Source organism: Aethalodelphis obliquidens, unplaced genomic scaffold (genome assembly GCF_003676395.1).
Source record: "Aethalodelphis obliquidens isolate GAN/ISIS:26980383/991018 unplaced genomic scaffold, ASM367639v1 scaffold11, whole genome shotgun sequence".
Taxonomy (NCBI): domain Eukaryota; kingdom Metazoa; phylum Chordata; class Mammalia; order Artiodactyla; family Delphinidae; genus Aethalodelphis; species Aethalodelphis obliquidens.
The window spans coordinates 30,622,748-30,646,857 of NW_020837955.1; the positions used below are offsets into that span (position 1 = coordinate 30,622,748).

The window sequence follows — 24,110 nt, forward strand, 5'->3', positions numbered from 1 at the left end:
TTCCTTCCTTCCTTCCTTCCTTCCTTCCTTCCTTCCTTCCTTCCTTCCTTCCTTCCTTCCTTCCTATAGTAGCCATCCTGATGGATGTAAAGCAGTATCTCATTGTGATTTTGATTTGTATTTCCTTAATGATTTGTGGTATGTAACATCTTTTCAAGTGCTTATTGGCTATTTGTATGCTTTCTCTGGATAAACATATATTCAAGTCTTTTGCCCATTTTTAACTTTTTTTTGGTGTTGAGTTGTAGGAGTTCTTTATATATTCTGGATTTTATCCCCTAATTGGATATATTATTTGCAAATATTTTCTCTCATCCTGTGGGCTTTTTCACTCTATTGATAGTGTCCTTTGATGGGCATGTTTTTAATTTTGACACAGTCCAATTTATCTGTTTTTTCTTTTGTTGTCAGTGCTTTTGGTGTCATATCCAATAAATCATTGCCAAATCCAATATTATGAAGCCTTTTCCCTATGTTTTCTTTTAAGAATTGTGAAGTTTTAGTTCTTAGGTCTTTAATCTGTTTTGAGTTAATTTTTGTTTAGGATATAAAGTAAGGGTCCAATTATTTTCTCTTACATATGGGTATTCAGTTTTCCCTGCACTATTTGTTGAAAAGACTTTTCCCCCATTAAATGGTCTTGGCACTCTTGTTGAAAGCATTTGATCATATATGCAAAGATTTATTTCTGAGCTCTCTAGTCCTTTGATCTAGATCTGTGTTTATTCCAGTACCACACTGTTTTGATTAGTGTAGTTTTGTAGTAAGTTTTGAAATGTAGAAATGTGAGACCTCCAACTTCAGTCTTGTTTTTCAAGTTTGTTTTATTTATTCAGGGTCCCTTAAGATTCCATAATAGTTTAGGATGGATTTTTCTACTTATGCAAAATGTCATTGGGATTTTGATAGGGATTGCTTTTAATCAGTTATTTTTATGTATTTGTGGGGTTCATGAATTTAGCATGATTAAAATCAGGCTATTTAATTGGTTTTTATTTTGAATCAACAAAAATTCATGTATTTTGTGGACTGTGACTACACTCTTCAAATCAGAATTTATATATTTTCTGTGCTTGTTTAAGAAAATTTGGAAAACACGGGAGCAATGTAAAGAATAAACTACCACTGTTTTGTTCTATGCATATACATGTTTAAGAAATTAAATAAAAATCTCTCTGTGTACATATGTATGTGGATATATGTTTCTTTGTTTTCTTTCAGTTTTTTGATTTATTTCATTTTCTTGTAACAGCTTTATTGAGATATAATTGGCATACGATACAATTCATGTGTTTAAAATGTACAACTGAATGCTTTTTAGTATCTTCAGAGTTGTGCAATTATCTCTTGCATGCTTGTCAAAATTGCAGTGTTGCGTAATCAATTTTAGAATATTTTCATCACCTTGTAAAGAAGTCCTGTACCCTTCAGCTGTCACCCTTGCCCCTCCCTGTGTCCTCAAGGCCATTCTCTATGTCTGTGTCTTTATTCCTGTCCTGCCCCTAGGTTCATCAGAACCATTTTTTTTTAGATTACATATATATGTGTTGGCATATGGTATTTGTTTTTCTCTTTCTGACTTACTTCACTCTGTATGACAGACTTAGGTCCATCCACCTCATTACAAATAACTCAATTTCGTTTCTTTCTATGGCTGAATAATATTCCACTGTATATAGGTGCAACATCTTCTTTATCCATTCATCTGTTGATGGACACTTAGGTTGCTACCATGTCCTGTCTACTGTAAATAGTGCTGCAGTGAACATTGTGGTACATGATTCTTTTTGAATTATGGTTTTCTCAGTGTATATGCCCAGTCGTGGGATTGCTGGGTCATATGGTAGTTCTATTTTTAGTTTTTTAAGGAACCTCTGTACTGTTCTCCGTAGTGGCTGTATCAATTTACATTCTCACCAACAGTGCCTCTCCACACCCTCTGCAGCATTTATTGTTTGTAAATTTTTTGATGATGGCCATTTGAGGTGATACCTGATTATAATTTTGGTTTGCATTTCTCTAATGATTAGTGATGTTGAGCATCCTTTCATCAGTTTGTTGGCAATCTGTATTTCTTCTTTGAAGAAATGTCTGTTTAGGTCTTCTGCCCATTTTTGGATTGGGTTGTTTGTTTTTTTGATATTGAGCTGCATGAACTGCTTGTATATTTTGGAGATTAATCCTTTCTCAGTTGCTTCGTTTGCAAATATGTTCTCCCATTCTGAGGGTTGTCTTTTCGTCTTGTTTATGGTTTCCTTTGCTGTGCAAAAGCTTTTAAGTTTCATTAGGTCCCATTTGTTTATTTTTGTTTTTATTTCCATTTCTCTAGGAGGTGGGTCAAAAAGGATCTTGCTGTGATTTATGTCATAGAGTGTTCTGCCTACGTTTTCCTCTAAGAGGAAGCATATTTCCTCTCTGCCTACTTTCTGGGGAGTTTTTATCATAAATGGGTGTTGAATTTTGTCGAAAGATTTTTCTGCATCTATTGAGATTATCATATGGTTTTTATCCTTCATTTTGTTAATATGGTGTATTACATTGATTGATTTGCGTATATTGAAGAATCCTTCCATTCCTGGGATAAACCCCACTTGATCATGTTGTATGATCCTTTTAGTGTGCTGTTGGATTCTGTTTGCTAGTACTTTGTTGAGTATTTTTGCATCTATGTTGATCAGTGATATTGGCCTGTAGTTTTCTTTGTTGTGACATCTTTGTCTGGTTTTGGTATCAGGGTGATGGTGTCCTTGTAGAATGAGTTTGGGAGTGTTCCTCCTTCTGCTATAGTTTGGAATAGTTTGAGAAGTATAGGTGTTAGTTCTTCTCTAAATGTTTGATAGAATTTGCCTGTGAAGCCATCTGGTCCTGTACTTTTGTTTGTTGGAAGATTTTTTTTTTTTTTTTTTTTTTGCGGTACACGGGCCTCTCACTGCCGTGGCCTCTCCCGCTGCGGAGCACAGGCTCCGGACGTGCAGGCTCAGCGGCCATGGCTCACGGGCCCAGCCGCCCCGCGTCATGTGGGATCTTCCCGGACCGGGGCACGAACCCGCGTCCCCTGCATCGGCAGGTGGACTCCCAACCACTGCGCCACCAGGGAAGCCCTGTTGGAAGATTTTTAATCACAGTTTCAATTTCAGTGCTTGTGATTGGTCTGTTTATATTTTCTATTTCTTCCTGGTTCAGTCTCGGAAGGTTGTGCTTTTCTAAGAATTTGTCCATTTCTTCCAGATTGTCCATTTTATTGGCATATAGTTGCTTGTAGTAGTCTCTCATGATCCTTTGTATTTCTGCAGTGTCAGTTGTTATTTCTCCTTTTTCATTTCTAATTCTGTTGATTTGAGTCTTCTCCCTTTTTTTCTTGATGAGTCTGACTAATGGTTTATGAATTTTGTTTATCTTCTCAAAGAACCAGCTTTTAGTTTTATTGATCTTTGCTATTATTTCCTTCATTTCTTTTTCATTTATTTATGATCTGATCTTTATGATTTCTTTCCTTCTGCTAACTTTGGAGTGTTTTTGGTTCTTCTTTCTCTAATTGCTTTAGGTGTAAGGTTAGGTTGTTTATTTGAGGTTTTTCTTGTTTCTGGAAGTAGGATTGCATTGCTATAAAGTTCCCTTTTAGAACTGCTTTTGCTGCATCCCATAGGTTTTGGGTTGTTGTGTTTTCTTTGTCATTTGTTTCTAAGTATTTTTTGATTTCCTCTTTGATTTCTTCAGTGATCTCTTGGTTATTTTGTAGCGTATTGTGTAGCCTCCATGTGTTTGTATTTTTTACAGTTTTTTCCTGTAATTGATATCTAGTCTCATAGTGTTGTGGTCGGAAAAGATACTTGGTACAATTTCAATTTTATTAAATTTACCAAGGCTTCATCTGTGACCCAAGATATGGTCTATCCTGGAGAATGTTCCATGAGCACTTGAGAAGAAACTGTATTCTGTTGTTTTTGGATGGAATGTCCTATAAATATCAATTAAGTCCATTTTGTTTAATTTGTCATTTAAAGCTTGTGTTTCCTTATTTATTTCATTTTGGATGGTCTGTCCATTGGTGAAAGTGGGGTGTTAAAGTCCCCTACTATAATTGTGTTCCTTCCGATTTCCCCTTTTATGGCTGTTAGCATTTGCCTTATGTATTAAGGTGCTCCTATGTTGGGTGCATAAATATTTACCATTGTTATATCTTCTTCTTGGATTGATCCCTTGATCATTATGTAGTGTCCTTCTTTGTCTCTTGTAATAGCCTTTATTTTAAAGTCTATTTTGTCTGATATGAGAATTGCTACTTCAGCTCTCTTTTGGTTTCCATTTGCATGGAATATCTTTTTCCATCCCCTCACTTTCCGTCTGTATGTGTCCCTAGGTCTGAAGTGGGTCTCTTGTGGATAGCATATATACAGGTGTTGTTTTTGTATCCATTCAGCCAGTCTGTGTCTTTTGGTTGGAGCATTTGATCCATTTACATTTAAGGTAATTATCGATATGTATGTTCCTGTTACCATTTTCTTAATTGTTTTCTTTTTGTTTTTGTAGGTCTTTCCCTTATCCTGTGTTTCCTGCCTAGAGAAGTTTCCGTAGCATTTGTTGTAAAGCTGGTTTGGTGGTGCTGAATTCTCTTAGCTTTTGCTTGTCTGAAAAGCTTTTGACTTCTCCATCAAATCTGAATGAGATCCTTGCTGGGTAGAGTAATCTTGGTTGTAGGTTTTTCCCTTTCATCACTTTAAATATGTCCTGCCACCCCCTTCTGGCTTTCAGAGTTTCTGCTGAAAGATTAGCTGTTAACCTTATGGGGATTCCCTTGTATGTTATTTGTTGCTTTTCTCTTGCTGCTCTTAATATTTTTTCTTTGTATTTAATTTTTGATAGTTTGATTAATATGTGTCTCAGCATGTTTGTCTTTGGGTTTATCCTGTATGGGACTCTCTGCGCTTCCTGGACTTGATTGACTATTTCCTTTCCCATGTTAGGGAAGTTTTCGACTGTAATCTCTTCAAATATTTTCTCAGACCCTTTCTTTTTCTCTTCTTCCTCTGGGACCCGTATAATTCGAATGTTGGTGTGTTTAGTGTTGTCCCCGAGGTCTCTGAGTCTGTCCTCAGTTCTTTTCATTCTTTTTTCCTTATTCTGCTCCCTGGCAGCTATTTCCTCCATTTTATCTTCCAGCTCACTCATCTGTTCTTCTGCCTCAGTTATTCTGCTATTGATTCCTTCTAGAGTATTTTTAATTTCAGTTATTGTGTTGTTCATCACTATTTGCTATTTAGTTCTTCTAGATCCTTGTTAAATGTTTCTTGTATTTTCTCCATTCTGTTTCTGAGAATTTGGATCATCTATACTATCACTATGAATTCTTTTTCTGGTATGTTGCCTATTTCATCTTCATTTATTTGGTCTTGTAGGTTTTTACTTTGCTTATTCATCTGTAATATATTTTCTTGTCGTTTCTTCTTTTTGATGGTTGGGGCTGTATTCCTGTCTTACCGGTTGTTTGACCTTAGGTGTCCAGCCCTGGAGTTTGCAGGCAGTTGGATAGAGCCGGGCCTTGGTGCTGAGATGAGGACCTCTGGGAGGCCTTACTCTGATTAATATTCCCTAGGGTGTGAGGTTCTCTGTTAATCCACTGGGTTGGACTTGGAGCTCCCACCACAGGAGCTTGGGCCCTACCTCTGGCCTGGGAACCAAGCAAAAAAAAAAAAAAAAAAAAGAAAGAAAGAAGGAGAAAAGGAGCAGTACGATATCAAAGAATAAAAAAACAAAAAGATTTGAAAGATAAAAGGTATATTAGGAAAAGTAAAAATATAATTGCAACAAGGTAAAATAAAACCACAACAGAAAAAAGAAAAAAAAAAGGTGGGGGGAACAAGCCAAAAGGAGACAACAATAATAAAGTATAAAGAATAAAATAAAATTAGAAAAATAAAAGATTTACTAGGAAAAATAAAAATATATATGAGTCAGCAAGGTAAAGCAGAACCCCAATCTAAAAGCGGAAAAAGAAAAAGAAAATAAAAAGCCTTCGCTATGTGGAAGGAGTTTAGGCGGGGGTGGAACTTAGGCAGGGGTGGGGTTTAGGGTGGGCGGGACCTAGGCGGGTCGGGGGTGTGACATTTGAGCATGGGGCAGGGCCTAGGCTCAGGACCCATGCAGCCAGAAAAGGCCCTGGGGGCCAGGCGTGTGTGGGGCGATGATGTTCAAGCGTGGGGCAGGGCCTCTGCTTAGGACCTGGCAGGAGGGGAGAGGCAGCAAGTGGAAAGGAGGGCCTCTGGAGTGTGGAGTTCCGGAGTTTGGAGGTAAGGCCCTGGGTGAGGGTGTGTTGGTGGGGTTTAGGCCCAGCCTGTTGGAGGGAGTCTCCATGTGTAGAGGTGGGGCCCTGGGTGGGAGTGCAGGGCAGGGTTTGGGCTCTGCATGGCAGGAGGCAGGCTCCGAGGGCAGAGGATTTGGCCAGGGAGCCCAACAGTCTTCCCAGTGCCTAAGTGGACAGGGAAAGCGCTGGCCCACTTCCGTTCCTTCACGTCCCTCCTGCACCGTCTCCCACAGGGTCTCCCCTGACCCATTGGATCCTTAACCGTGGGTGGGTCCCACTGGGTGTAGGAACTCCTCCCCTGCCCCAGCTGCCCCTCAGGTGTGCCGGTCCTGGAGGTCCAGCCTTTACTTTTGCTCCCCCTTCCCACCCTCCCACTCCCTCAGGACCTGTGTGGCTGGAGGGGGCCAAGGTGGGCAGAGGATCAGGCCTGGGATCTCAACAGGTTCCTGGGAGTCCAAGTGGGCAGGGGAAACCTGGCCATGCTCCCTTTTGATCCTCTGCCCTCCCAATGGTTCCCCAATTTCCCCCTTCCGGCCTGAGTTCCCTTCCCCTCCCCCAGCTGCCCTTGAGGGGCGCCAATCCCGTCCTGCCTCCACTTCTCCCCCATCACTTCCCCAATGCCCCACGTTTCTACCCTATCACTGGGAGTTCTTCCCATCCCCTTAGGTGTCCGTGGTCCCCCAGCGGTGCCTGGTAGGTGCCCTAGTTGTGCGGAGACATGAATTCTGCATTCTCCTAGTCCACCATCTTGACTCTGCCCCCTCTAATTGTTTTTTTATTTCTTAGTATTCTCTGTATACAAGTTCATATCATCTACAAATAGAAATATTTTACTTTTCTTTTCTAATCTTTATACCTTTATTCAGTTTTTGCATATTTGTTCTGGCTAAGCTCTTGAGTACAATGTTGAATGTAAGTCGCAAAAGCAGGCACCTTTATCTTATTACTGACCTTGGTGAAACATCCAGTCTTTTACCATTAAGTGTATGTAATAGCAGCTTTCTGTTTTTCTTAGATGCTCTTTATTAGGTTGAAGAAATTCTTTTCTCTTTCTAGGTTGTTGAAATAGTAATGATTTATATATCATTCATTTCAATCATATTGAAATTGTATAATTTATAAGTGCTACAAGGTATTTGCTCGTAGCTGTGAGAAGTGGTAATAAAAATGTACTCCACATAATATATGCAAATGTGATCTACCTTTCTGGTGAACAATGATGAAAACAGTGAATGACTGAGACTAGCACAAAGCAGTACAAATAGATGGTAAAATTCAAATTTAACAACTAGGGACTCAACAACTAGGATAATTAAAACCATGGTTAATTGACTACATAACTTTTAAATAAAATACCTTAAAGTAACTTTTTGTAAGTGTGGATTTTCCCCCTTCTTGTAAGGAAAAGAAGTAATTATCACTACTTATGTGTTCTCATTTGACTTTTTACAAATAAGAACTATGTCTTATGCATGTTGTGAGCAATTACTAAAATTTAATGTTTAGTCTTAATTAGTCTTAATTTAGTCTTTATTTTTAACTAATATATCTTGCTAAGATACAAATATTTTTTTATTAACATATGTTTTTTTAATTTACAGGAAAACATCTTTATGTATGGAGGCAGAATTGAAACAAGTGATGGCAATGTCACAGATGAATTATGGGTTTTTAACATACATAGTCAGTCATGGAGTACAAAAACTCCTACTGTGCTTGGACACGGTCAGCAGTATGCTGTGGAGGGACATTCAGCACATATTATGGAGTTGGATAGTAGAGATGTTGTCATGATCATAATATTTGGATATTCTGCAATATATGGTTATACAAGCAGCATACAGGAATACCATATCTGTGAGTTACTTTGAACATGTAACTATGTACTCTTCTTTATTGGTTGAGAATATTTTATCTATAATAAAATCTTCATGTGAATTTAGTCAAAATGGTTAGTTATTTGAAATTAGAATTATAAACCAAGAATTAATTCTTTCTAATATAAACTTTTTTATGTTAGCTATTGTCCTTTAATATGTAAGTTATCTTCTTAGCCAAATGTGCGGAAATGTTACATACTAGGCACATTTTCTAAGAATTGAGAATATGTATTTTAAATATCTGAAATTCCAATAGATGGTGCTATTTCTTTGGATTTTACTTATGAACCGAAAGCTAAAACTACCCCAGTTTCTTAACTATGCATTCCATGATTTCAGGATTTTTCATTTTTCAAGGTTCTGTTTCTAATCTTATTGCAATATCTCTGTATGTATTACTCTTCTAAAGTAAGCTTCCCAAAGACAGTCTTTTGGCTTCTATAAAAGATTATATCTGGTGTGTGAAGGTGACTGGGGCAATCTACATATGACTCTTAAATACTCTAATTTATTTTTCTGGTACTTTATTTCTTTGAATTCTTTATGACATTTTCAAACAGTTGTAAGTTGTTTTTTTTTTTTTTTAAATTTGCCTACAGATGTGTATATGCTATGTTTGCTATTTAGATTCAGGAACATACTCCATTTCCAGTTCTAGCCAGGATTATGAACTCAAGTTTTTGGCCCTTTTGTGTATAGACAACTATATTCAACTATTTAGAGTCCTTGTGTAGTCTTGATGAGAGAACTCATTTGCAGATCACCACTGGCAACAACAAGAGAGTGCTTGTGTGTCAGAGGAAGACTTCCTTCTGAATTCTCCACTGTTTCCCCTTCAGTCCTTTTAAGTGACCTTCTCTTTTTCACATCCCCAGTACAACTGGGCTAGAATTGGGATATGTATCCTCCTTACTTCTTACTGTCATTTCCACTCTATTTTTACTCCTTCCTCCTTTAAATCACTCAACTTTGAATCTTACATCATCAGACTATACCACCTATTACTTCTCCATCTTACACTCCTCTGTTGCTCCTTTGATCACTGTGCTTAATTCCTGGAAGAATATAGCTTCTGGCTCACTGTCTCTGTCCTACATATATTAGCCAGATATTTTTATGGATATTTTAGGATCCATTTAAATACTTCTGTCCTCTCAATTTTTTGATCTCTCTTACAAAGATCTTGTTTTCCATCCTGTTTGGGTCTTTCTCTTGCATTGCGGTACTCTTGACCTTGTGTACCTGCTACGAATCCCATAATTTCCATTTCAAGTATCTTACTCTTCAAGTGCTGCTCATCTTTCCAGCTTACTCCTGAAGAGTGTCCAGACACTGGGAATTCTTCAGCCTTACCAGAGCCTTTAGTCCGTTGAGCCTCTGGTCAGTGCTTCACTCTCTCTCACCCTCTCTTGTCTGTACTTCTCATTTACCGAGTTTTAAGTTCATAATCACCAATCTGTCTTACAGTTTTCCAAGATGACTGTTTCATATGTTTTCCTTTCTCTCTTCAGACTTCCAACACTTCACTCTTCATCATTACTCTCTTACTTCTTATTTTACTGAGAAAATAGAAGAAATCTAAAAAGAATTCTGGTGATAGGAACATTTTAGAGTGTAATGGTTAATAAATGCTGCATTAAATAAGCCTGTTTACACACATTATTGTCATAACAAACTCATGGTAGCAGTGAAGCACATGTAGGTGAGTCATTCTCATTTTTCAGATGGGCCCAAGAGTCGTTTAATTAAGAGTGACAGATTTTCTATGTAAAAAGGTTGTTTTGTTTTTGGTTTTATTATAGTGTTCAGGGAATGTTGTAGGTATTATTTCTGCTTTTTGTAATTTATTGAGATTTTCTTTGGGGCCCAATTTTCATAAATGTTCTATAGATGCTTGAAAAGGAGGTAGATCCTATAATATCAAAGTGTAGCATTTGATACATATATATAAAATCTACTTTATTGATTTTTCTGTTTAGGTCTTTTCTTCCTTACTTATTTTTAACTTGATCTATCATGCTCTGAAAGTTAATAAAAGTCTAAAAATATTAGTTTATTTCTGCCTCTTTCTTCTTGTGTATTCTGGAATTTATGCTTTATGGAAGTTGCTATTATGGATATTCATAACTGTTATATCTTTATTGCAAATTGTATCTTTTAATATTATAAAGTGCTTTGTTCAGTGTTTTTTGATCTGATTTCAACATATTATTAATATTATGGCTCTTGGTTTTTTTTGGTGGGGAAAGTCAGTCTTTTCCCTGTGTACCTTTGCCCATTCCTTTATTGTTAACCATTCAGAATCACTTTGTTTTAAATGTATCTCTTGTATACAAGAGAAAGTTGGATTTTGCTTTGTGATTCCCTCTGGTTTTTGTACATTTTATGTACGTTTTATGTTTTTTTTAAAATTACTTTGTTGTCTTTTTTTGTTTTTAATTATAGCTCTTCTTGTGATCAGGGAGAGTGAGGCCCATTTTTTTGTGGGAACAAGAGAGGTAATATTTGAGATCTACCATTAGGCTTCTTCCATGTTCCTTGTTTTTTGTCTTCCTTTCTGCATTCTTGCAGCTTTCTCTATCTGATTCTCTTAGTTTCACTGGCTTTTTGCATGTTCGCACCTGATTTGGAGTTGGTGAGTTTTTTTCATTCCTAATTTCTCTGGAAATTTAATTTTCTTTTTCTTTCACTTTTCCTCCCCATGTTTTCCTTATTTTTTGTGTCTTCCCTGAGGAAAACGGGAAGATTCAGGATTAAACTATTACCATGCTTGTACTTGAACCATAGGTGATGACTTTTTAAGTTTTAAAATGAATACTTTAAGTCGACAGTTAACCATACTTTTACTCTTTGATCAACCTCCAGTTTACAGGCTACTGTTTCTACTAATTTAATTCATATTGTTTTACTTTGAACACATTTGACATTATTATAAGTATTTTATGCTAGGGGTCACTATCTTTCTGTAAAGGGACAGATAGTAACTATTTTAGGCTTTGTGGACCATATGGTCTTTGTCAAAACTAATCAGCTCTGCTGTTGTAACATGAAAGGAGCCATAAACATAAACAGATGGGCATGGCTTTGTTCTAGATTTAGCCCTGGGTCTTAGTTTGCCTACCCCTGCTCTAGAGAGAGAGTGTGGACTTCTGGGGGCCTAGCAACGTAGGTCCAAATTAAGTTAAACTTTTGGCATGTGGTTTTTTTTTTTTTGAGTTTGAATGTAAGATGAATTTATGCTCCAAAGTGACATTATGTTTAGTCTATGCCCAAACTACTTTTTTCCTCTATGTAGAGCCAGAGCTGAAATAGATGTTTTCTGTCTGCCTCTGCAGAACAGATTTTTAAAAACCTCACTTTTTCATTGATGGTATAACCCTTTAGGGATCCCGGCTTTATACAGAAGTTCCTTGATGCCATACCTGCATGGGTTTACCTACAGTATTGGCCATTGAAACAAATCTATAGGCCACCTGATTGGTACATGCCTTCCCTACCCCATCTCCCTACTGGTTATAGTTTACAGTTCACAGAATATATTTTACTTTTTTCATATTTCCCTTTATTGAAGGATAGTCTCATTCAGTCCTGAGATGTGGTGGTTATACTTTCCACGGATGGTTAGGAAGGCACAACAAATTTATTCTAATCTTCTCTGAATGGTAAATGTTGGTATGGATTGTTAACCAGTAAATTCATTGGTTGGTAGGTTTTCGGTTTTATTTGGAATAATTTTTTTTTTTTTTTTTTTTTGTGGTACGCGGGCCTCTCACTGTTGTGGCCTCTCCCGTTGCGGAGCACAGGCTCCGGACGTGCAGGCTCAGCAGCCATGGCTCACGGGCCCAGCCGCTCCACGGCATGTGGGATCTTCCCAGACCAGGGCACGGACCCGTGTCCCCGGCATCGGCAGGCGGACTCTCAACCACTGCGCCGCCAGGGAAGCCCTGGAATAATTTGATTACAAAATGTCAAGTGTAGTTTTGGTAAATTTTAAAGTATTTCTACAGAGGGTTTTTTTTTTTTTTGCCTTATTCTATAACCAAAATACTATTTCTAAATAAATTTATCAACAGGGTATTTTTGGTTTGATTTTTGTCCTATTAATTGTATTATTTGTTAGGTACCTTTATGAATGTAGTATAAGGTGGAAATGGGAAGAATACATGATTTATGAGTTTTATAAGAATAGTAGGTGAATTATGAGTAGTTTTAAAATGCTATAAATTATTTAAGTATAAAGTAAAACTCATCAGTTTTTCTAAAATGATATCTTAATAATAAAAAGTTAACATATTACTTGACTCCTAAAGCATTTTGAATTTGTCACTTATTGTTAAAGTATGTGATGTCAAAAAAATAATCTGTAAGTACTTCCACTTTGGAAAGTACTTATGAAAGAATACAAAACAATAGGTATATATAAAGATGTTGTCAGAATAATTAAGTTGTGTATACCATAGACAAGTGCTACTTTAGGGAACAATACTATGTTAAGTAAGGCTGCTCTGAATATAAGTAATGGGATAATTTGTCATCTTAGTTATAAGTGAATGCTTATGTCAGTGGAGAGAGTTAAAATTTTTTTCCCTCTGTTCTTAGTGGGAATTACTACACTGTGATGTGAGTTTAGGCTCTTTTTCTTGACTGATTTTAATGGCATCAACTACCCAAATGTATATTGGCTTTACTTTGGTTAACCTTACCTGTTTAAAGCTTCTAGGAAACTAAGAAAAAAAGTTTTTTTGTTTGTTTTTAATTAAACAAGAGGCTGTTACTTTAACCAGCATTGCAGTGAGGGTAACTGAAAAGAAAGCTGAAGTTATAGCATAGTAATTAATGAAAACAGAGTATTTTACTAGATAAAAATTTACTCTGGGGGCTTCCCTGGTGGTGCACTGGTTGAGAGTCTGCCTGCCGATGCAGGGGACATGGGTTCGTGCCCCGGTCTGGGAATATCCCATATGCCGTGGAGCGGCTGGGCCCGTGAGCCATGGCCGCTGAGCCTGCGCGTCCGGAGCCTGTGCTCCGCAATGGGAGAGGCCACAACAGCATACTGCAAAAAAAAAAAAAAAAAAAAAAATTTACTCTGAAGTATACCCTAAGGATATTGATCTCACCATTATGTAGAAATTTTAAAAAGAGACAAAAACTTCCAATTAACATACTCCAAGTGACCACTTACTCAACTTCTAATAATGTTGCAGATAATTTGAAGTATTTCTGGCTCAGTGCTTGGTACTGTGACTCTTCCCTGATATTTTGATAATAATATGATTTAAAACAAAGGAACCATCTGGTTAACTTAACTTTAATCATTTAATTTGAACACTGTACATTAACATTTGAAAAAAAATCTAAAATACTGCAGAATATTTTTTAGCTCTTGAAACTGTAGTTTAAAGTCTTAGGCACTGTCATTGCATTTTATAAATTTTAGAGTATCTATTGAGCCAAGGAGTACCTCCAAATATTGCGTTGACTTTGTAGCTTATAGGAGCACAGTTTTGGTTCCACAGATATGCAGTAACGCTTCTCAGCCAATGATGCATCAGGTATTTTTCCTTATCTTTGCAGAACTTATTTCTAGCAGGGTGATACAGACAATAAATAATAAACAGAATAGGTATGTTTATATATGATGTGTTAGAAGATAGTAGTTTTTAGTAAAATAGAGCAAGGGAAGGGGATTAAGAATACTGTGAGGGTGGGAGGTAGTCACAAAATAGGGAGGCCAGAGTACGCCTCAGTGAGACGATGAATTTTGGTCAGAGTTGAATGAAGTGAAGGAGTTTGCTATGTGGATATCTGGGAGAAGAGTTCCCAGAAAGTAGGAACAGCTAGCGTAAAGGCACGAATATGCAGGCATGTTCAAGGAACAGTAAGGAGTCTGGGAATGCTTTGTTAATGTTTATTCTCTCTATAGAGAGAATGAGCATTAACAAATGAGTGAAGTAACAAATGAAGTTAGAGGAGTAACAAGCAGCAAGATCATCAGATTTCTGCCGAGTGTTTGTATTTTACTTTGGGTGAAATGGAGAGACACTGCAAGATTTTGAGTAGAGCAATGACAATTTTTAAATGAATCGTTTTGGTTGCTGTGTTGAAAATAAACTCTAGGGAGGAACGAACAGAAGCAAGGAGGCCAGTTAGGAAGTTGTTACAGTAATCTGGGCAATGATGGTGGCTTAGACCAGGGTGGTAGTATTGGAGATGATGATAATCAGTCAGTTTGTTTTGTATGTTTTTAAAGTAGAACAAATAGTATTTGCTGAGGGTTTGGAGGTAGTGTCTGAGAAAAAATGAGGAGTCAAGGATGATTCCAGGATTTTTGGCATGAGCCACTGGAATGGTGAAGTTGCCATCAACTGACGTGTAGACGACTCTGAAGCAGGTTTGAGATGAAGGTGATTCGAAGGTCAGGAGTTCAGTTTGGACATGTTATATGTGAGATATCCATTAGACATTAAAGTGAAAATGTCAATTAGGCAGTTGGCTGTATGGATCTGGAACTCTAGAGAGAGATCTGGGCTGGAGATGTAAATTTGGGACTTCTTGGGATATGGATGGCATTTAAAGCCATGAGATTGGATCAGATCACTAAGGAAATGGGTGTAGATAGAAAGGAGAAAAGGATTGAGCCCAATGATAAGAGGTAGGGGTGAAGAAGGAAATAAGCAAGGAAGAGTACAGTGAACTAGAAGCTAAGCAATGAAAGATTATTATACAGAAGAGTAATCAACGGTGCCAAGTGCTGCTCTGCTGATGGGTCGAGTAAAATAATTACTAACGATTGACCATTAAGTTTAGTACTGTGCAGATCTTTGGTGATCTTGACAAGGACAGTTTTCGGTTTTTTAAATAAATTTATTTATTTTATTTTATTTACCTTTGGCTACATTGGGTCTTCATTGCCGCACGCGGGCTTTCTCTAGTTGTGGCGAGTGGGGGCTACTCTTCGTTGCAGTGCGTGGGCTTCTCATTGCGGGGGCTTCTCTTGTTGGGGAGCACGGGCTCTAGATGTGCAGGCTTCAGTAGTTGTGGCACACGGGCTCAGTAGTTGTGGCTCGCGGGCTTTAGAGCGCAGGCTCAGTAGTTGTGGCACACGGGCTTAGTTGCTCCGTGGCATGTGGGCTCTTCCCAGACCAGGGATCGAACCTGTGTCCACTGCATTGGCAGGCGGATTCTTAACCACTGCACCACCAGGGAAGTCCCGACAAGAACAGTTTTCGTGTAGTGTTGGGGTTAAAAGCCTGACTTAGATTTAAGAGGGAGTTAGAGGAGTGGAATCTGGCACAATGGGCAAAGTCAGTTCTTTCAAGGAAATTTGTTTGTGAAGGGGAGCAAAGAAGTTAGTGGCAGGAAATATAGGATGTTTTTAAACCTGGGTTTTCACAGAAGCAGACCATGAAACAAGGATTCAAGTGAATCTCACTTGGAAAATGTAGGTAACAGTCTTAGGGGAGATGAGAAGTAATGCAGGTGTGAGAAGGCAGCCATTAAAGGGTCTGTTAATAAAGCATTTACCACAGTGGTGATGGAACTTAATTACCCAGGCATTAAATCAACACATAGTATTTGAGTCCTGTGGGCTGTCTCTCCAAAGTCAGTCCATTCTTTAGTTGAAGATTTGTTTCCTTGAGTGTGGCTTGATTTATATGAAAATGTGTGTAGATATATAACTACAGAATACTAGAGAAAATAGCTTCTGTGGAGCACATGTAAATAGATCTGGCAGAGAAATTTTTTATCAGGCACCCTAGCGTACAGCTTCTAAAAGTGTATGGTTATTAAGTGGTTGGGAGTGACAGTAACCTGTAAGCTTCATGGAAAAAATTATTGGAAATGATCAGGAAAATTATCAGGGGAATGTATAATGAGGAGATAAGTTTGCAGTAAAGGCTCTATAAACTTGTTTAAGTAACAAAGTGGAGGTGGCCTTTATAATTGTGTAATGATGAAAGACTCTCAGTGTTCCACAGCTATACTTTGTGCCTTTTTCATTTTCTGGAAGTGGTTTAATTATCCTCTAAATTCCTGTAACTCTTTGTTTATAAATGAATATGACACATATACTGCTTTTTATAGGTATTGTTTTTGTACTTGCATTTTTTTCCCAAGAAGTTTAGAGAGGAATCCTGCTGTATCCTCTTTGTATGGCTACTTCTAGTAAAGTGCCATGTATTAAGTGCTTGATAAATATTTGTGGGTGAATGAATAGGGTTTTCAGCAGTATTCTTTAAAAGTGAATCTATATATTTCCTGAATGTTTTAAAAGTATATTAGCCAAATTATTTAAATTGTGTACTGTGCATATTATCCTTTTTCTGGTGGTGATGTGATTCATATGGTACTGTGTTTGATAGTCTTCATTTGTCTCTCCAGATCTACCCTTCACTATTCCATTCTGCTCCCATGCCCTGCAGCTTTCAGTTGGGGTCAGCTGGTAGGAGGCACCATCAGTAGATCAGAAGGTGGGAGATGAGTGAGGTTAAGGTATTTTATTCCTCCAACTCTCTCCCTGCTGGATTTTCTTGGGTTAATTGGGTTGTCCTACTGAAGGCTTAACTTTCTGGTGTTCTTCCCCCATACACCTACTCTCTAGAGTTCTAGAAAACAGCCCCTCCTCTTGCTTATTTCATGCCACAGGATAGTAAAGGCTTTCTGCTCTGATAGTCCCGGGATATTATCCTAGCCATACTTTTGTAAACAGACTTTATATTAGACTCTTTACAGTTACTCATTTTGAGCATGTCTGATTGCACCTACTATTAGTTCTCGGAGATTCAAATATAACTTTTAACCTAAATGGTCCTTCATGCGTTCTTAGGTATTAGGATCCTGGAGGTTGGGAGAAAGAGGTGTTTTGTGAGAGAACTTCACACTTGTTTTTTTTTTAATAAATAAGGTCTAACCTTTATTTAATTAATTAATTTATTTTTGGCCTCCCCATGTGGCATGTGGGATCTTAGTTCGCAGACCAGGGAGCGAACCCATGCCCCCTACAGTGGAAGCACGGAGTCTTAACCATTGGACTGCCAGGGAAGTCCCGCACAGTTTGTTAATGGAGAAAAATGTCAGAAGAAATACAAATTTTTGGAGTGGCATGGAGCTAGGTCCTTTAGTTCATTTCTAGTACTACTATTCTTGAATTTTTAAATTTTAATGTCATCTGTAGCATTTTTATATTATTTAAGATTGATATATTTGCTTAACATTTTTCAAGAGCATTAGCTATTCTAACTTTTTAAAATAAGCAGCACTCTTATTTGTCTATGTATTGCTTTCTAATTATTAAAGAAAAACCATTTGTTGATTATTCTTAAGTTTTTTTTAATAATTATATTTACTCTAACTCAGCTTTATTTGGTTATTATGTCATCAACATAGAACTAACCATGTCTTACTAGCAAAGTCACCCCCAAAAGTATATCTGATGAGAGAATATTTATCTTAAAAAGATAACCATTTGTTGTTTTCCTTGAAGTTTTCTCTTTATAATAATTCATGTTCATAAAAAACTTTATTTAAAAAGAAGTTTTTTGCCTCTCCATTAGTCTGAAATCCAGAATTTCTTATTATGTATTTTTTTTTTAAAAGATAGCTTTATCACCTGTACATGTATGCTTGTATGGCATATTGTTTTGTTTACTTGTTTTTGAATTTTATGAAGAGGAAATAATATTTTAGGCAGTTTTCTGAGGCTTTCATTTATTTCCTTCATCACTGTATAACCAAGATTAATTCATGTTGTTATGTATTCCTACAGTTAACTTTTTTGCATTACTGTATTTCATTGTCTGACTCTACCATAATTTGCCTATCCATTCTCCTATTTATGAGCTTCTGAGCTGGATACCTGCTGAAATTCACCCACAGCAGCAATTTTGAGACATCTTGATAAAAATACTATATTTTAAAAGATAAAGAAAAAAAATTCCTAGGCTCTTCAGGCAGAAAGATGAAATATCTTACAAGGGCAAGAGATTATATCAGATTTCTCAAAAGCAACCTACAACTCATGGCAACTAGGAGCAAATTTTTCAAGAAACTCACGGAAAGAAAATATAGGCTAAGGGTTTTTTTTTTTTTTTTTTTGCGGTACACGGACCTCTCACTGTTGTGGCCTCTCCTGTTGCGGAGCACAGGCTCCGGACGCGCAGGCCCAGTGGCCCGTGCGTGGCATGTGGGATCTTTCCGGACCAGGGCACGAACCCATGTCCCCCGCATCGGCAGGCGGACTCTCAACCACTGCGCCACCAGGGAAGCCCGGGCTAAGGGTTTTTGTATCTTGGCAAACAGTCCTTCATGTGTCAAGGCTATAGAAAAACAGTTTGAACGTGGCAAAACTCAGATAATTCTGTACATATGTGCCCTATTTCTTTTACAGTAGAAATGTGCAGACTTTTTGTAAAGATCTAGATAGTAAATATAATTTAGGCTTTGTAGGCCATACAGTGTATGTTGTCACCACTCAAATCTGTCGTTGAAGCTCTCCACAAGCAGCTGTAAAAAATGCATGAATGAATGAGTGGATGTTGCTCCAATAAAACTTGATTTACAGAAACACTTGAGCCGGATTTGGCCTGTGGGCTGCAATTTACCAACATCTCTCCTAGAGAATAAGCTCCATTTAATGAAGAGGTGAATGGGAACACTTCAGGTAAAAGACTGATCGAGAACATTTCATGTATTGAATTTCAGAGCTAAGACTGAAACAAGGGTGGTGGGGATGTCAGTAGATAACTGGTATGCAAATGTTTTATGTTCTGTCCAAGTAGAAGTAATGCAACTAAAAATGGGAAGAGAAGGAAGAGAGAAAGAGGAAAGCAGAAAAAGCACATGGATTGTTGGATAGATAATAGGTAGGAATCAAAGGATGCCATTTAATTCTTGGTATACCTAAGGGTCTGTTGGACCCAGTTTCAGTTTTTTCGTTTCTTTTTTGAGCAGGCCTAACTATATCTACGAAGACTGTTGTTTCTTAAATTTCATTCTTTCTTAGAAGTCTTCCAAAGAACAAAGAGAACATTTACTTATTTAAAAAATACGGAATAAAATATTCTATATATGTAATTACCAAGATGGATCTGTTGGACCCTTTTACAAATCTAAGATACATGATGGGATCTTCGTGTTCTTATTTTTCCTATATTTTGAAACATTTTGTTATTTTATCATTCTAGGAATTCATTGCACATCAGTTGTTCCCAACTATGCTAAAATATTAAATTACTAAGAAAATAAGCTGTTTAGAAGGATGATGCCACAGTGAAATATATTGTTTATATTGTCATCTTTCAGTTTTCTTATTGCAGTGCCCAAATTATTTTATCAAATTTAAAGAAGGCATGAGAGAAGACTGGAGGCATCATCATAGTAGCCCGTTTTTAGCTTTTACTGAACACAATTGAGAATTAAAAATTTTTCATTTATTCCTATAATGATGATAGTGGAATTGATCATTTACATTAAATCTCAGATTATGACTCTTCATAAGATGATATCCTAAATAATTTTTTCAAGCTCAAGAATCAATGAGTGAACAATATATTTTTATCTTTTAGTATATTTATGCCCCAACATTTATTTGACACAAAGAGGTTTGCTATGTTTAAATTCTTACGGAAATTTGCAAAACGTAGTTTTTCACTATCGTCTTAGTCTTCTATAAATTATTTATAACATGACTTGATAACATAAAACAAATAAAAGGAACAATTGAACCAAGATAGTGAATGTTGATTACTATTGTTCCTGGTACACCTAGTATTAAAACTGACATACAGATGTTAAAAATTAAGTAGGAAAGAAGAGAATTAAGGGCACTGTGAAAGGTATAAACATCAAGGAAACCACTAGAACAAAAATATAAACTTTCTTAAATACCAAAAAGAAAACATCAAATAGAAAAAAAAAAACCTCAGAAAAACATCGTAATTCACACAGTAATTATAAAATAATATGACAGAGTTGAGATCCAACATATATCTTGTCAATAAACATGAATGAGATTAAGTTGCCTGTTTAAAGAAAACATTTTCAAATTGGTGCATAAAGCAAAATCCAACTCTGTGTTGCAAATAGAAGACACATCTGAAACACGCTGATTCAGAAAGGCTAAAATGAAGGGATGAAGGAAGACTTACTAGGAAATGGATACAATGAGAAAGCAGGTGTTGTGATCCTTATACCAGAGAAAGTAGAATTCAGGCCACCAAGACATTATATGAGATAAGAACACCTTATAATATAAAAAAACCCCACAATTCACCATAAAGATATAATATGTAATAGAAGAATATCAATGCACCAAGTAACCCAGCAACCACCTATATAAATAACAGAAATTATAGCTGATGCAAAGAGAAGTAGATAGCATCACTGTCAGTAGAAAACAGGTCAAGCATTACTCTCAGTACTTGACAGGACAAAAGAATATATATATATCAAACAATACAGCTTGATTGTAGGCAATGTTATCTTCTCAAGTGCACACAGAAAACTCACAAAAAGTAAGTTGATCATATGTTAGGGTAAAAAGAAAACATCGGTAGTTTCCAGAAGGCGGAAATATTAACATTAAATACCTGAATATTAAATAAAGCCTTTTTGTTGGGTGAAAAGGGAAGTAAATACTAGCTTAAATTACAAAACTGCTGACAAATAATAACAGTAAAAACACCTATAAGAATCTATGAGATACTTTTAAAGCAGTTATCAGAGGAATATTTTTAGCTTAATATTAAACAACTATATTAATATGATGAAACTAAATGAACCACGTCCCCAACTCAAAAAGCAAGAAAAAGAACAAACTAAACAAAAAAAGTGCCAGAAAGGAAATAATAAAAATAAAAGCTGAAATTAATGATATAAGAACAGAAAAAACAATAGATCAATTTATAGCTTACAACTTTTTAAAAAAATAATAAAATAGGGGCTTCCCTGGTGGCACAGTGGTTGAGAGTCCACCTGCCGATGCAGGGGACACGGGTTCGTGCCCCGGTCTGGGAAGATCCCATATGCCGCGGAGTGGCTGGGCCCGTGAGCCATGGCCGCTGAGCCTGCGCGTCTGGAGCCTGTGCTCCGCAACGGGAGAGGCCACAACAGTGAGAGGCCCGCATACCGCAAAAAAAAAAAATAAAATAGATAAACCACTAGCTCATTTAATCAAGAAACAAGGGAGAAAGCACAAATACACGAAGTAAGAAATGACAATGAGGAAATAATATTGATAGGAAATTTAAAAAAAATACGAGACTGCTTTGTATATCTATACAAATAAATTTGAAAACTTTGAAGAAATGGATGATTTCTTAGAAAATAACAGTTTCCCAAAATTGAACCCAGTAGAGATAGAAAGTTTATATAGAGTAATTTCCATAGGAAAAAATAGAGAAAGCTCCAAGCTTAGGTGATATTACAGGATAATTTTAGCAAACTTAGTAACAAGATAGTCCCAATTTTCCTAAACTGTTTTAGAGAATAAAAAGGGAAGGAAAACTCACAAATTTCTTTAGAAAGCAAGTATAACATTGCCACTTAAACCTCGTACATTTAGCACAGAAATAGAAAATTACATGTAAACATGTAAGAATAGCTAGGAAAAGATTACAAAGGAAGAGCTATGAGGGGACTTGTCCTACTATTTATTAAAGCATACTGCAAAGTCTCCATAATTAGAACAGTGTGACAGTGTGATAATGTGGCATGCATGTACAGAAGGACAATAGTATAGAATAAAAGTCCAGAAACACAGTCAACTAGATAAGGAAGTCTGTAATGGGCAGAGTATAGAACGGGTGGCTTCTCTCTGCTCTGTGATATCTGGGACCTCATCTGGGTAGACCTGAACAGCTGGGGTGATTTGAATGGGGGGGGGGGGCTGGAATCATCTGCAGGCTTTTCACTCATATATATTGTGTCTCAATTGTGATGGCTGAAGGCTAATCTCAGCTGGGACAGTTTTTAGGTAACTTACACGGTCTACATGCAGTTTGGACTTCTCAGCACGCCAGCTGAGTTTTAGAAGTGTGTCCTAAGAAGGAACATCAGAAGAACAAGCATTCCACAAAAACCAGGCAGAAGCTGCATAGCTTTTATGACCTAGCCTTAGAAGTCACAGAGCACACATCTGTACTCTGTTGATTGAAGCAGTCACAAACCCTTTGATTCAAAGGGAGGGTTCATAGATCCCACATCAGTGGTAAGAGTTTAAGAGAATTTGGGCTATGTTTTAAAACTGTTTAAGTATCTAACAGAAATACATATCAGTTCCATTCCAAGGAATTTATCCTGCAGATACAGCTCCAGAAACACAAAAATACGTTTTTTTTGGTATGCACAAGGTTATTTATTGTAACATTATTTGGAAACTACTTCAATGCTAAATGTAAGAGAGCGGTGGATAAACTCTGTTACACCCACATTAGTGGTCATGCATTTGTAGAAAATAATGATGAACTGTGAAATTAAATGGAGTGATTTACATGATTATGTTGTGATCAAGTATATATAATGTACTACTTTTTGTACATTAGCGAAGTAAGGGAAATTAGAAAATATACTTACGCCTGCTTATATGAGCAAAAAACATCAGAAGGATGAACCAGACAGCAGTGATGTTGATTACTTACAAGGGGCAGTGGAGAATGGTGTGGAAAGGATAGGAAATGAAAAATGAAAATATGTCCCCTGAGTTTGTCTTTTTTAAAAATAGTTTGGACTTTCAGAAGCATATTGCCTTTAGAAACATATGTTATCTATATATAAAAATTAAATCAACAAGGAAAGGAAGAAAAGAAAGCTCTAGAGTAATGCAAACTGAAACTAATGAACCCAACTGTGTTTCAAGTGAATAATACAGTCATGCTGAAAGGGGGAGAAAAGAACTAATCGAAGTGAGTTTTTAACACGGTGTTTGCCTTTAGTGTACGTGTGGTTGTGGGGAAGAACTGCCAACAAGTCTTTTAGGTTTGTATTTTGAAGGTTTTGGTGAAACAATTCTGAAATTACTTCAGATGTATGGTTAGACTGAAAGAGTGAGTAATGTGTTGGTACTTTTGGGAACTAGAGTTCCCAATGTGGAAGACAGGAGATACAAATACGAAATGGAGAAGGCCAGGGAGAGTCCTGCCTGGATGGATTGGAATTGGAGGTATCAGCGTGAGCTTATGATTAGAAGGTAGATGGTTACAGATACTTGTTGATTCTTCAGAAAGGTTTAGGAGCGAAGATACTGCAGTAGTAGTGAACCTGTTGATTCCACATATTCCCAGATACAGTTTTTAATAAAATTCCTATGAAAAGAAACAGGGCTCCTTGGAGAAATGGCTGATTTTAGGGCTGTGGTAGGGAAAAATAAAGATGAGCTTGGTACATCTTTTATGTTAAATATGGAAGTGCTCAAGAAAATTCTGGGTTATGTCAAAAGAACATAAGGGTCAGCTTGAAGGGGGTTCCATTGTACAGTCTGGGATAATTTGAGCATCAGAATAGGAAAGCAATAAACTACAAACCACTGAAAAAATAGGAATCCATGAGCTTACACAGACTGATAGGCACAAATAGAGGAGAAGCCTCTTTCCTACACAGAATGCTAACTGGCATTGCTGGAGTTGAAAAATAATCATTTTGCAACAATCATAGTAAAAATTGATTTAGAAAAGAATCAACAATGGATGCTAAATCTGTGGGGTTGGGAATGAATTTTTGATGAGATGTGCATGATATTTAAGTGTCTTTCCCATAGATTGTTTATAGAGTTCAGGGGAAAAATAGTAACTATATAGTGTAAAAATTGGTTAGAACCTTGTCCAGGTGATCAAAATTAATATTACAAACCATGGGAAACTGGACATTGTGTGCCTCTGAATATGGTACCTGCTAAAGGAAACATCACTTAGAGCAGAGTTCTGTAAACTTTTTCT

At 36.9% G+C, this 24,110-nt stretch overlaps 1 protein-coding gene across 2 annotated transcripts in view; it reads left to right on the top strand.

The window, feature by feature from the left end:
• The window catches only part of ATRNL1 (attractin like 1), a 678,243-nt gene that overhangs the window by 53,024 nt on the left and 601,109 nt on the right, over positions 1-24,110 (top strand). For both annotated transcript variants that reach the window (XM_027112688.1, XM_027112689.1), the window contains exon 8: positions 7,903-8,158. In XM_027112688.1, the coding sequence (XP_026968489.1) occupies positions 7,903-8,158 (256 nt within the window). The remainder of the gene's footprint in view (positions 1-7,902; positions 8,159-24,110) is intronic.